At 47.9% G+C, this 15,004-nt stretch overlaps 1 protein-coding gene across 1 annotated transcript; it reads right to left on the bottom strand.

Moving 5' to 3' along the window:
* Window positions 1-9,982: 9,982 nt before the first annotated feature.
* On the bottom strand, window positions 9,983-11,011 carry LOC123357196 (zinc finger protein 345-like; the record flags this gene model as incomplete). The annotated part of the gene is made up of 1 exon (XM_045000547.1): window positions 9,983-11,011. A coding segment is annotated over one exon (1,029 nt), but the record flags the coding sequence as incomplete, so codon positions are not given.
* Between the last annotated feature and the right edge of the window lie 3,993 nt (window positions 11,012-15,004).

The following is a 15,004-nucleotide window of genomic DNA, read 5'->3' as shown; positions in this document are numbered from 1 at the left end:
AATTTCTAAAAAACTGAGTGTAGCACTGGGAGCAGCATCTGATGTTTCCCTGTCTAGCCGGCTTGCTGCCTAGAACGAACGCTCCTTGAGTGGGGTGATCCACAGGGAGTAGCTCAAACCTGCAAAGTGCCTGGCCAGGGGCAGGACATTAGCCCAGCAAGGGAGGGGTGTGGCAGTGACATCACAAAGGCCTTTTGCAGGACCTCAGCCTATTGGTCCAAGGTGGTGGGGAGGTGGTGACCTCACAGAGAGATGCTGACATCAGCCAGGCAGGACAGGGGCGAGGGGCCAGGGAAACCTCAGAGACCCCTGTGGCTTTGCTCCAGCAAGTCTCCTTCTCCAGGTCTCTCTTTGAGGACTGGAGAGAGTATTCGGGTTCATGGACGTGAGCGCCAGGAGGAACCTCTTTCGAGTTTTCTCCTTCCCTTGTAGTGAATTTACTAGAAAACAGCCATCCCTGTTTTGAAGGTAAGAGCATCCTCGAGGTTTGAAACCTGTTCGGTCTGATCCAGCTGGTGACAGGTCACTTCCCTTCTCTATACCTCAGACTCCTCCCCATCTGCCCAATGGGAACAGGGACAGTTCTCGAACTCTGGGCAGTCGTGAGCCTGAGTGAGAGAAGGGGCGTTAAAGCCCTCTGTGAAGGAGAAAGGGGAGTTTCACGGTGTTTAGCACCAAGGAATTCTAAAGTTTGCTAAAATGTCTAGTCTGTGGAAAAAAGAAATGGTCGGGGCCAAACTTTTTTACCATTGTCTTTTCTAAAGCCCATTCAGGGGTGTGAGTCCCTGTCTTTTCGGTACCTGGGATTCTTTGCCAGCAGGAGAGAAGAGGTTCCTGCCTCCATTTTTGTGGCCTTAACAAACTAGGAGTTGTGCCCCAGTTCTTGTCTGAGATACCTGAAAAAGAACATCTTCCCATCCATGAACAAGACAGGACCTATCTTTCAAAGGGGAACAAAGAGACCCCTGGGCCTTACAGACTAGCTAGCCTCACGTCCATAGCTGGAGAGATACTGGAATATATTCTTAAACACTCAGTTTGTCAGCAGCACCTACAGGATAATTTGGTTCTTAGCACGAAGGATCATGGATTTGTCAAGAACAAATCATTCCAAACCAATCCTCTTTCCTTCTTTGGCAGGGTTCCAGGCCTAGTGGAGGTGGGTAAACAGTATGAATGATGATTTGGAAAATGGAGTGGAGAGTATCGTTCTAAAATGTGCAAATGACACCAAGCACTTTGGAGCTCAGGATTGGAATTCAAAACGCCCTTAACAAATTGGAGACTTGGTCTTCTTGAGCCATATCCCATGGCTGGGCCCCTCTCTCTAGACTGGGCTGAAGTGAAACCCCAGAGCCAAACACTCCTTCTCCTGGGCCGTGCGCTCCACCTTGAATGGTCAGATGCTGCTTAGCTCTGTCAGAGCAGCTTTGGCTGGGGGATTCTCCCAGCACTTTCCAATAGCGGGAAGGTACGAAATCCCCATTTGCCTGCTGGGGACGGAGCCCTAGAGGGGGGAGCAACTTGCCCAGAGTCCCCCAGGAAAAGGAAAACAACCAGCAGTGGAACCAATAGGAAACCCAGCAATGGAACTCAGGAGTCCTGGGGGTTTGCTAGGGTGACCAGCTGTCCCAATTTTTATAGGGACAGTCCCAATTTTGGGGTCTTTTTCTTATCTAGGATCCTATTACCCCCCCACTCCCTGTCCCAATTTTTCACACTTGCTGTCTGGTCACCCTTGGGTGTGCACGTGTGTGGGTCCCAGCTGCTCCCTGCCCCCCTCATTGAAGCAGGTGTGCAGGGTTACTGCCCTGGGAACTGCAGGGCACCAGCGGGCATGGGGCTGGCTGGAGGCAGGGCAGAGGCTGATTGGAGGTAAGGTCTGGCTGCAGGCAGGGCAAGGGGTGCGGGGCTGGCTGGAGACAGGGGTGTGTGGGGCAGGCTGGCTGGCTTCAGGCAGGGGTGTGTGGCAGGAGTTGGCTGGAGACAGGGCAGGGTGTCCACGGCTGGGGGTGTGTAGGGGCTGGCTGGCTTTGGGCGGGGCAACAGGGGGTGCGGCAGGAGATAGCTGGAGACAGGGCAGGGGGTGTGGCAGGGGCTGGCTGTGGGCAGGGGGTGCGGGGCTGGCTGCAGGCAGGGCAGGGGGTGCGGGGCTGGCTGGAGACAGGGGCTGGCTACAGGGAGGGCAGGGGGTGCAGGGCTCACTGAAAATGTCCTGAGCGGTATTTTAAGGTGAAGATAACACCATGGTTACCAGTTGACTGGCACATCCTGGGTTAAAGAAAGGAAGGGACCTGGAGTGAATAGTCTGAAGTATTTGTGTTACCAACCCTGTCACTGCCTGACCCCTCTTCAGTGCAGAGCAGGTGTGTAAGTTGCTGTGTGGAATGCACAGACTCCTGCAGAGCAGGGGCAGCTGTTTCCATGGCAGAGAGCCTGGCACTTAGGAGACTTTCTTGACTTGCTGTTTTGAAGCAATTCAGTAAAATAACGGTGGAGCTACAATGTCCGGTCCAAAATTTCAGCCCCATTGGTGCAAAAACACTATTTTAGGATCTAAACAGGAGGCTTCCAGCGCTAGGACACCTGACCAGAGAGCTCAGTGGGGGCGTAACAGCTGCTGACTCTGAGGGTCCTGGGCTAAATCCACTTGCAGGTGGAGGCGTTTCGATTTATTTGATTGATAATGAGGAAGGCGAAGATTTAATCGCAGGTATTTTTAGTAAATGTCATGGACAGATCACAGGCAAAACCCAAAAGCTCATTGCCCATGACCCGGCCATGACTTATACCATAAATACCCCTCACTGAATCGTGGGGAGGGAGGCCCAGGGGGTCCGTGGCACCAGCTGTGGGCGCAGGGAGTCCAGGGGGCCCGTGGCACCATGTACTGGGGGAGAAGCCCCAGGGACCCACGGCCACTCCAGATGCTGCCAGGTGAGGGGGAGCCCCAGAGGCCAGCCCTGCTCCGGCCACCTCGGGACAGGTGCCAGGAGCCACTGAGCTGTGGCTGCTCCTGCCACCCTTGGAACCACTGCTCAAGCTGCCCCCAGGCCAGCTGCTGGGGCAGCCACGGAGTCAGCCACAGTGGCCACTGCAGAAGTCACAGAATCTATGACTTTAGCAGCCTCCGTGACACAGAGGGATCCCTAATAAAGAGACAAACCCCTCCCTGCTGTGACTGCAGTTCCTGGAAGGAAAGAGAAGAACAGAAAGTGAAGAGAGAAAGGAAAGAGAGACTCCCTGTCTCTCTCTCCCTGCTGCCTCCCCCTTGTATTCTGTAACCCCATCTCACTGGGTTCCCTGTGCTGGTGCCATGGGGGTGACACTAGAGTTCTGGGGCTTTGGGGGGAGGGGAAGGGGGCTCTTCACTTCTCAGCATTTCACACAAATTTGTCTTTGGGCTGAAGTTTCTCCTGTGAGGCCTCTCAGTCAGAGCTGTACCCCACCCCCTTCAGTGGGGGGGTGTGTAAATTGCAGAGCAGGCAGAGAAGTCGCCCATAAAGGGACATATTGATCCGGTGACTGGTTCTGACCTGGGTCCCACGTCCTCTGACACAGGCTCATGTGCAGAACATGGGAGCTCTGGCTTGTCCTAAATGCTGTAGACTGTGAGATCCTGGGAAAGGGCAGTGGGAGAGGGAGCAAGAGGAGAAAGGCAGAGACATTGGAGACAAGGAATTGGGGGGAGAAGGAGAGAACAGAGAGACAATAAATGATTGAAGCAGAACAGGTGTCCCAACTCCATCAGGCTCATCACAGGTGTTCACAGACCTGGGTAGCTGCAGGTTTTCCAGTGTCAAGTCTGAACTTTGATTCTAACAATGTGCGTTGAACTATCAAGGGGATCTCCACATACCTGATCTCTTCCCCGTCCCCTTTTTTGTATTAATTTTTATTTTGACGTGTTTGGCTTAACCGTGATCGTCCCTTTCCCCACCTGTATTGCAACTTGGGGGTTATGTTTAATGTGGCTCCCTTTTGTTCATGTCATTATAATTGTAACAGCAAAGGAACCTGCAGGAGCAAAAACTGACTCAAAACTTCATTTCCCCATCATGCCGGAACATCCTACAAACAGCTCACGCAGCTGGAATCATAACACGCAAGGCCAGGGATGGGAGATGCAGGTTTCCAAGGGTTCTGTCTTTCTCAGATGACACACATTCCAGCCCCTTGTGTGCCTCCATCCTGTATGACCTGCTGGACTTTGACACATTTATTGTTTCATTCTATAGATAATGTGCTTGTAACACAATGTGACTGAAATTGTAACCACTTCCAGATGAGGAAACAACAAAAGAGAAAAGCCATTATTGCATTGACTGGGAATCAAACCCAGATGAATTGCTTAGAAAGCACCTATGCACACCACTATACCACCAATGCAGCTGGCAAAAATAGCTTTTCTGCAAGCTGTGAGTGCTGGCAGAGGGAGTGACACATGACCACAGAGTTAGTGAGTAGGGTGGATAGGCTGGAAGCTGCCTGACAGCTGGGAGCAGAGTTACCATCCCAGAGTGACTGAAAGGGGGCAATGGTGAAAACAGATCTCACTGGGAGCTGGCCCCACCCCAGCCCCGCCCCTAGGAGAGGGGAACTGAAGCTCAACTTCAATCACAGAAAAATCTTCCCTGAGAAGGAAGGGGACAGCTTGTTTTAAAGACCAGGTTTGTGTTTGCTCCTGCTACATACAGAGGGGCTGGGTAGTGCTGATTCCAGCCCCCAGACTCTGGGAGGATAAGGAACAAATTCAGGCTGCCAGTGACCTGCAGGAGGGAGATGATCTTTTGACAGTGACGGACGCCTCGTCCTAAAGGCCTTTGTCTGCCCCCTTCCAGTGACTGTTTGGTACAGGAATGCAGCCCCCACTCCTGGGTCTCTCCTGGGGAAATAATGTTTCTGTGCAAAACACCAAAGCTTTTAACAGAAAGGAAGAAAAGGAAATGGCCACATGATGGGACTAGGACATAAGGAATGAAACACAAGATGCTTCTCCCCTGTGCATTGACTTTTAACCTTGTTTGTGGTGGTGGTGTATTCATGTTGGTCCCAGGGTCCTCTGGGGCGCCGGGCATTGGCCACTTTCGGGAGAGTGGGCTAGATGAACTGGTCTGACTCAGTGTGGCTGTTCTTATGTTCTAAGTGCTGGTTATGGAAGAGACGAACTTCCAGGCTACACAGAACTGAAGAAGGGTGCTGGGTTAGCTCCACAGCTTGTCTCTTTCACCAACAGAGGTTGGTCCTCTGCAAGCTCTTACCCTCACCCGCCTTGTCTCTCTTGGACTCTGAAAAGTGTTTTCTCTCCACTCCCCTTGGAGAGAAGTTAAGTTTCCCTTTGGGCAACTATCAGGCTGAAGCAATTGTATTGACTGTGACACTAGAATTGAAGATTTAAATTATAAATAAATGAGTCTAAATCTGAGGTTCTGGTTTTCACATTGGTTTTTCTAACTCAGTTCCCAATGCTCTTCTAGAAAGGCCTCCAGGCTGCCTGCCCAGCCCAGCAAAAGTGGCCAGGAGAAAGCCCACACTGCTGCTCTTTCAGGTACTTGAAGGCTGCTATCAACCCCCCCTCACTCAGTCAGTCCCCAGGCTGTGGCAGTGCATAGGATTCTTCCATCCTAAGTGCAGGACTCTGCACTTCTCCTTGTTGAACCTCCTCAGATTTCTTTTTGCCCAATCCTCCAGTTTGTCTAGGTCACTCTGGACCCAAATCCTGTCCTCCAGTCTTTGGATTTTTTACATGCTTTTAGAGGGCTGGTCTACGCTCGGGGGGGCGGGGGGGAATCAATCTAAGATACACAACTTCAGCTACGTGAATCGCCCCCCGTCGAGTCCGCTACTGCCGTTCGCGCTGGTGGAGTTCCAGAGTCGACTGGAGCACTTTCTGGGATCGATATATCACATCTAGATGAGATGCGATATATCGATCCCTGAGAAATCGATCGCTACCCGCTGATACGGTGGGTAGTCTAGACGTACCCACAGAGCAAAGAGCACATGTTCCACGATTTCATAGGGCAGAGTTTTGTGCTATCGAGAGCTTTCCCTGTGTGAATTTGACATGTGGATCAACATAGAGACACATTATGACCCTTCTCAGGGTGCTGAGGGCTGAGAGTCTCCTTGTTGCCACCTGTCACTAGGAAGAGGGAGTTTTCCATTTGGATGTTAGTGACCAAACTCACCAGCCTGCTGGAACTCAAGCACCCTCCTCTGAGCTACAGCAGCCACCCTAACCTCTGAGTTCCTTCAATGTGTTCCCCTCTGGGGTCCAGCCTGAATCACCAGATACTCGGTGAAATCCCAGATCCTCTCTTCATAGAATCATAGAATTCAAGATCAGAAGGGACCATTATGATCATCTAGTCTGACCTCCTGCAAGATGCAGGCCACATAAGCCGATCCACCCACTCCTGAACTAATTCTCTCCCTTGACTCTGCTGCTGAATGCTCCAAATCGTGATTTAGAGACTTCAAGTAGCAGATAATCCACCAGCAAGCGACCTCTGCCCCATGCTTCGGAGGAAGGCGAAAAACCTCCAGGGCCACTGCCAATCTACCCTGGAGGAAAATTCCTTCCCGACCCCAAATATGGTGATCAGCTGAACCCCGAGCATGCGGGCAAGACTCTCCAGCCAGACCCTCTGGAAAGGGCTAACAATATCCCAACATTGACCCTTTGTACTAATTACCAGTGTGGCACGTTATTGACCTATTGACTAAACCCGTTATCCTATCATACCATCCCCTCCATAAACTTATCCAGCTTAATCTTAAAGTCATGGAGGTCCTTTGCCCCCACTGTTTCCCTCGGTAGGCTGTTCCAGAATTGCACTCCTCTGATGGTTAGAAACCTTCGTCTAATTTCAAGCCTAAATTTCCTAACTGACAATTTATATCCGTTTGTCCTCGTGTCCACATTAACACTGAGCTGAAATAATTCCTCTCCTTCCCTGGTATTTATTCCTCTGATATATTTAAAGAGTGCAATCATATCTCCTCTTGTCCTTCTTTTGGTTAAGGAAAACAAACCGAGCTCCTCAAGTCTCCTTTCATACGACAGGCCTTCCATTCCTCGGATCATTCTAGTGGCCCTTCTTTGTACTCGTTCCAGTTTGAATTCATCCTTCTTAAACATGGGAGACCAAAACTGCACACAATACTCCAAATGAGGTCTTACCAACGCCTTATATAACGGGACTAGCACCTCCTTATCTCTACTAGAAATACCTCGCCTAATGCATCCCAAGACCACATTAGCTTTTTTAACGGCCACATCACATTGCTTACTCATAGTCATCCTACGATCAACCAGGACTCCTAGGTCCTTCTCCTCCTCTGTTACTTCCAACTGGTGCGTCCCCAGCTTATAACTAAAATTCTTGTTAGTCATCCCTAAATGCATAACCTTACACTTCTCATTATTGAATTTCATCTTGTTACTAATACTCCAGTTTACAAGGTCATCCAAATCTCCCTGGAGGATCTCCCGATCCTTTTCCGAATTGGCAATACCTCCCAACTTGGTGTCATCCGCAAACTTTATCAGCCCACTCCTACTTTTGGTTTCGAGGTCAGCGATAAATAGATTAAATAAAATCGGACCCAAAAACAAACCTTGAGGAACTCCACTGGTAACCCCCCTCCAACCCGACAGATCACCCTTCAATACGACCCTCTGCAGTCTCCCCTTTAACCAGCTCCTTATCCACCTCTGGATTTTCATTTCGATCCCAGGTTACTAGTTGTTACTGTGGACCATTGCTACTGTATCTCACACAGCACCTGAGTACAGTTATCAAACAAGCAAAAAATTTATTTAACAACAGATAGGGATTTAAACAAACAAACATGAGTGATGGAAACCAACTGTTACCACTAAACAAAGGCAGAAAATGATAGAAGAGAAAGGCCAGAACAAAAAACAGAGAGAGGAACAATAAGATATTTAAAAGGACAATGGTTGGAACGCTCCATTTCTCTCAGTCTTTGGATTGATGGGTACTAGAGCTGTAGCAACAGTTGAGGAACCAGGGTAAATTAAATCAAATTAACTTTTCAAGATTAGCCATCATTTCCTGTACGACTAACAAAACACAAAAACAAGACAACTTTCAGTTTTCCAAAATAATTCAGATTATCACACAATCTCTTACTCTTTAACCAATAACTTCACCTATAATTTCATTTTAATTGGTAACAATAACATATACAAAGATCACAAATTCTTGTCATATATGTTAGTTTTCTTTTAATCCCCATTGCCAACAACTGAACCCTGGTTCTTATTGTGGTTTGTCCCAACCACTTCTGTGAGTTCATATATCTCTGGAACTTCTGCTATGTGTGTTGGTAGAAGGGGTCTTCTATGTCAGAATGTTTCCATCATGAAAAAAAATACCTCTCTTTTCACACTTTTTAATCTTTCAAAGTAGGAGGAGGTAGAGAAGTAATGTAAATGCATAAAACACAAGAGAAACCTCTCTGGTCTACACTAAAGACATTTATCAGGATAACTATATTGCTTAGGGGTGTGAAAAATCCACACAGCTGAGCAACATAGTTACACAGCCCTAACCCTCTGTGTAGATAGTGCTACATGAGCGGGATGGCTTCTCCTGCCAACATAGCCACCGCCACTTGCGGGGGCTGGACTAATCAAGTCCGATGGGAGAAATCTCTCCCATTGGTTTAGGGCATCTGTTATTGCAGTGCTACAGCAGCGCAGCTACATTGGTGCAGCTGTGCCAACATCAGCTTAATTGTGTAGCCACAGCGTCAGACACAAAACCATAGAATCAGGACTCAACATGCGTGTCTCCGGAAGTCTGAAATTGGAGGCTGACAAATTCGTTGCCTCATTGGTTACCATCATTTCTACAGCCTGGAAGTCCTTGTTACCCAACCAGGCAGCCAGTTTAGGATCCACAGGGAAGGACTGTCCTATGAAGCACTCTCTCTTTGCATCCAAACAGTGAAGGATGACTGTTCTCAGTCTAACCCTGGCATACTTTGGAAGTGTAATCAGTGACACTGAACTAGGAAGTGGAGTTGTACAAACAATTTTCCTTGGGTCACCATAGCTTCCTTTACTGGGGTGGAAACCAAGAACTGGGTGTGGACTCTTTCAACCTCAGCTCTTTCCAAATCCTTGGTCTTGGATAAGGTAAATTTACAATTCTCTGAAGTAGAATCCTTTACAAAACCACTTAAAATCTCATCAGTGTTAATGAGGAATGGCTTCCTGAAACATGCCCAGCTTTTCTTTAATTCGGTGGCACAGGTCCAGGGAAGGGACTGGACACAGGCCTGGATCAGAATCTTCGTTAGTTACCAGAGCTGGAGATTCTATTAAAAATGGCTATTTTTCTGAAGCTATTACATTTTCAACACTGGTTTCATTTTATACACATCTTTAGCACCTACAAAGGATAAATGCGACAAAAACTCCATCTCCTTCCAGTGTCACAGAAGCTGAAATTATACTTTTTTCCTGCCCCTACTCCTCTTCATTTACATATAATTTGAAAAATTCCCAATATAACTGCTCTTCAGCACAACCCAGAGCAACATGAGAACAACTGGCAAGGATACAATCTGTATCACTGGTGACTCTAACAATAACTTTGCAATAGGAGGAATGGTATAAATGTGATGCTCCCTGGTTCCTCATAGGAAGGGCACACTCCAGTTACTTGTGGGACAATAGAAAGGACAAATAGGTCCATCTCAAAAGAGGGCGAACTGCAAAAGGCAAAAATGGGCCACTCATCTGGACAAGCTGAGGGATAACGGTGCTGCACACAGTTCAAAGAGCTTTAAAAGTTACTATGTGGGAATCAGGAAAAGTATTAAAGAAAAGGAAGTCTTGATAGCCCTAGAGATTTTTACAATGTTTATCTCCCTTGCAGATTCTCTGATGGCTAACTTGGGCTGAGTGCCAAGTAAAGCTTTTCCCACACTCACTGCATTCATAGGACCTCTCCCCTGTGTGGATCCTCTGATGAACAGAAAGGGCTGATCTTTGAGTGAAGGTTTTCCCACACTCATGGCATTTGTAGGGCCTGTCCCCTGTGTGGATTCTCCGATGTTTAGAAAGGTTTGAGCTGCAACTGAAGGTTTTCCCACAGTCACGGCATTCATAGGGCCTCTCCCCTGTGTGGATTTTCTGATGTTCAGAAAGGGCTGAACTCTTAGTGAAGCATTTTCCACACTCACAGCATTTATAGGGCCTCTCCCCTGTGTGGATTCTCTGATGGGTAATAAAGTTTGATCGGTGATTGAATGTTTTCCCACAGTCTCTGCATTCGTAAGGCCTGTCCCCTGTGTGGATTCTCTGATGAACAGAAAGGGCTGATCTGTGAGTGAAGTTTTTCCTACACTCATGGCATTCATAGGGCCTCTCCCTTGTGTGGATTCTCTGATGTCTAGAAAGGCCTGATCTGTAAGTGAAATTTTTCCCACACTCACGGCATTCATAGGGCCTCTCCCCTGTGTGGATTCTTCGATGAACAGAAAGGGCTGAACTCTTAGTGAAGCATTTTCCACACTCACTGCATTCATAGGGCCTCTCTCTTCTGTGGATTGTTTGATGCCTAATAAGGTGCGAACTGCGATTGAAGGTTTTCCCGCACTCACGGCATTCATAGGGCCTGTCCCCTGTGTGGATTCTCTGATGTCTAGAAAGGACTGATTTGTGAGTGAAGCTTTTCCTACACTCACAGCATTCATAGGGCCTCTCCCCCGTGTGGATTCTCTGATGAACAAAAAGGTCTGATCTGTGAGTGAAGCTTTTCCTACACTCACGGCATTCAAAGGGCCTCTCCCCCGTGTGGATTCTCTGATGTTTAGAAAGATTTGAGCTGCTAGTGAAGCATTTCCCACACTCACGGCATTCATAGGGCCTCTCCCCCGTGTGGATTCTCTGATGAACAAAAAGGTCTGATCTGTGAGTGAAGCTTTTCCTACACTCACGGCATTCAAAGGGCCTCTCCCCCGTGTGGATTCTCTGATGTTTAGAAAGATTTGAGCTGCTAGTGAAGCATTTCCCACACTCACGGCATTCATAGGGCCTCTCCCCTCTGTGGATTCTCCGATGAACAGAAAGGGCTGAGCTGTGACAGAAGGTTTTTCCACGCTCACTGCATGTATTTTTTCTCTTTTGCCTGAGGATTTCCTGCTGTGTTATGGTTTCCATTAGGACCTTCTGAGTTCCCCGAGAGGAAATAAATGTATCCACTTTCTCCCATGGCTGGTTTCCTTGCTCTGTTTCTGGTCTGTGCTGAATCTCCCAGGAGTTTCCCTGCTCAGGACTCCTGGACACATTCCTTTTCCATCTTTGCAATAATGCTCTGTTTTTACCCACTGGCTCAACATTTTCAGGCTGAGAATTCTGCTCCTCTTTCTCACATACCATTGCATCACCTGCTGTGATAGAGACAGAAACCTCAAACAGGGATGGAAAGGAGAAGACCAAACCAAAACAAGTGCTGAAGACAGGTCAAATAAAAACCAGGAACTGAACTCCCCCAAACTCTTCCCCCAAATAGGAGAGAAGAGGGGGATTAATTCAGCCTTCACATCCCACCCAAATACACAGGGGGAAGGGAGGAAGCTACTGCCTGGTGTCTGCTAGGATCTATAGGAAGCCATGAACTATATTTACCCTGAGGATATGACCCCTGCTAGGGATAATAATGAACTGAGAGACCTCCCCAAGGGCTTTGTTGGGCATCCCAGATGTTTCCTTCAGGCACTTACAGATTCTGAGTTGGTTTAATGTTTCCTCACCTATGCAGGGAGTTCTCAGGATCTCTCTTTCCTCTGAACCCTGGAGGTCTGGGACCCATGGCTCTTCCCCTTGTTCCAGCTGGGAGATCACATCAAGTTGGAAAACTAGAAACCCTGCTCAGATGAAAGAAAACAAAGGACTTCAGTTGATTTCATAAGACTTGGTCATAAAAAAACATTCTATTAATTTAACTTCAGTGCTTAGTGTGAACTGGTGGGCCAGGGGCAGTCCTCACTGAAAATACCAAGATCAGGGCAGGCTGCAAAAGGGAGAGCAGATGCTCCCAAAACTGCTGGTTAACACTGAAGTTAAACTCATTGACCAGTCACCAACTGTGCTTCTGATCCCCCACACGGGTTATCGAGAAGCTGAAAAAAGAAATCACACAGCCCCCTGTATTGCATCCCAGTTCTCTGACTCCTAATCAGCAGCGAGGTCCAGTACAGTGAGAGGTTATTTAAAAACTCTGCTCACATAAACAAAGTGTTCCTCTGACCCCAAAGGGTCAGCCACATCACCAGGTCAGTATAGGTTTGGATATTACCCAAAATTCCATCCTTCCAGCCAATCCTTTAGCATCTAAACTAAAGGTTTAAACGAAAGAAAGACAGAAAGAAGTTAAATGGGAAAGCAGTCAGATACATCCCAAAATGGATATATCAGGTTCTTAGCAGTATTGGTGAGTTGCTGGCTTGAAAGTCCGTCTGGAACACATCCACAGATTGGATGGGTCATTCACTCCTTTGTTCCAGAGTTCAGTTTGTAGAGAAGTTGCTCCAGAGGTAGGAAGGGGGATTGAAGACAAAATGGAGATGATGCAGCTGCCCTTTACATTCCTTTTGCCATGTGCCCTGTACTTCCTGTGTCCCAAACACAAGATTCACAGCACATGGCATGGAAAAGCCTTGGAGTTCTCAGTAGACAGGCATACCCCGGCATGTCTTGCTGACTCAATAGGTGTATCCGCTTGGTCCTTTCCATGGGCTCATTGTACAGCTGATGACCCTCAATGGGCCATCAAACAGGCTAGGCAGTGTTGATGCTAATATGTCTGGGGGTGTCACCCAGAAACACTGCACAAGTCTGGAAATACAGATATACCCTACATATCTATAACTCACAATACAAAGGTGATACAAACATAGAAACAAAAATTATCATACTTGACAAATCATAACATTTTCACTGACACTTGGCATGGCATATCTAGCACGATTCATTGCAATTTTATCAGATTATATTATTTTATTATTAATACCAGTTGTCATAAACAGATAGTTAAGGGTTAAGGTCTGTTTTACCTGTAAAGGGTTAACATGTAGTACCTGGTGACCACCTGACCAGAGGACCAATCAGAGATAAGATTTTTTCAAATCTCTGTGGAGGGAAGCCTTTGTCTGTGTGAGAACTGTTTTTGGATCTAACAGAGTACAGTCATGTCTCCAAGTTCTCCTGGAGTAGTTTCTACTAATTAATAGTGAGTATTAATTAGAAAGGCGAATTAGTCTTATGATTTGATTACTATATTTGCAATTGTGTGTTTGCTAAAGGAAATGCTTTATTCCTGTTTGCTGATATTGCTTTTACTGAGAAAAGGGGGAGAGGGGATTCTCTCCAGAGATTGATACGGTTATACCCTATGAGTGTCCAGCTTGGGCTCATAGAGATTCTGTATTTTCTTTTTATTCTTTAATAAATTCTTTTCTTTTCTTTGGACTTGGTTAATTCCTTCCCTTGGGGAAATTCAGGGGAAGGGGAGGGGGAAGTGGGCTGCTTCCCTGTGTGTGTGAGATTCAAGGCGTTTGAATCCAGGCACCTCTGTCTCCAGAGCACGCTGCTTACCTGGAAAGACACTATTTCTCCTGGATATCAGGATCCAAGGTTGAGGAGCTAGACGACCTACACCTCCTGATATTGATGGAGCAGTTCCTAGATGGTGTTCCTGAGAACATTAGACGCTACATCCAAGATGGTAAACCTAAAACTCTCACTGAGGCAGGAGAGATTGGAGCCAGATGGATGGCATCGGTAGACAACACGAAAGCTACTGCCAAAGGGAGCGATTCACACAAGGTACCCACCGAGACTAAACCTTACCATCGAGGGCCAATCAAGCCCACACCTACAACCCAAGCACAGTCACACCCTACTTCTTCTACCTCACCAGTTTCCAGTAAACCAACACAACCCCGTGACCCATCAAGTGGGCGATGTTTTGGATGCAATGAACTGGGGCATATCAGAGCCAAATGCCCAAAGAACCTGAACCGGGTCCAACTCCTTGCACCTGCACACCAAGGAAACCCGGAAGTAGATATCTCTCAAATACCCGTATGCTTTAGGGAAACTTTGAGAGTGGACGGAAAGGAAGTTATCGCATGGAGAGACACTGCAGCACATGTGTCAGCTATCCACCGAACCTTCGTGGACCCCAAATTCATCAACCCGAAAACCAAAGTGACAGTTCGCCCCTTCATGTCAAAACCTGTAACATTACCTACAGTGCGTTTACCTGTCCAGTACAAGGGCTGGTCAGGGACGTGGACTTTTGCTGTCTATGACAATTATTCTGTCCCCATGATACTGGGCAACCACTTGGCCCATCACGTTGAGCCGCCAGAAACAGAGGGAGTGGTTACACGCAGCCAAGCCAGACGAGCTGCTGCACCCATACCTGTTCCTGAGCCATCCACCAAGACCCCGTCTGTGTTACCATAGACCCAGACAGACGTGGTGGAACCGGATCCCAGGCCAACACCTACAGCAGCCATACTACATCCAGTCCCAGAACCGGAACTGGAAGAGCAACCAGCGCCAGCACCGGCACCAGCGATTACAACTCCACCGCCAGAGGGCGACAACGGGCCTGAACTGGAAAAACCAGCACACAACCCTACCCTAGAGGCTCAGCCGGAGCCTGAAATAACACCTCGTGGACCAGCGGAGAGCGGTTCACAGTCAACAGAAACAATCTCATCACCTACATCACTTCCAGAGGAACTGGTGTCTCCCGCCTCAAGGGAACAGTTCCAGACAGAGCAGGAAGCCGATGACAGCCTCAAGAAAGCATGGGCGGCGGCACGCAGCAACCCACCGCCTCTCAGCTCCACTAACCGATCCCGGTTTGTTGTAAAACAAGGACTTTTATATAAGGACATTCTTTCTGGTGGACACCAGGAAGGCCAGCATCCTCAAAGACAGTTGGTA

The sequence above is a fragment of the Mauremys mutica genome, unplaced genomic scaffold (genome assembly GCF_020497125.1).
Source record: "Mauremys mutica isolate MM-2020 ecotype Southern unplaced genomic scaffold, ASM2049712v1 000370F_np12_subseq_253760:270479_obj, whole genome shotgun sequence".
In the NCBI taxonomy this organism is placed as follows: domain Eukaryota; kingdom Metazoa; phylum Chordata; order Testudines; family Geoemydidae; genus Mauremys; species Mauremys mutica.
Note: the sequence above shows the minus strand (reverse complement) of the source record. Positions and strands in the feature narration are given on the sequence as shown.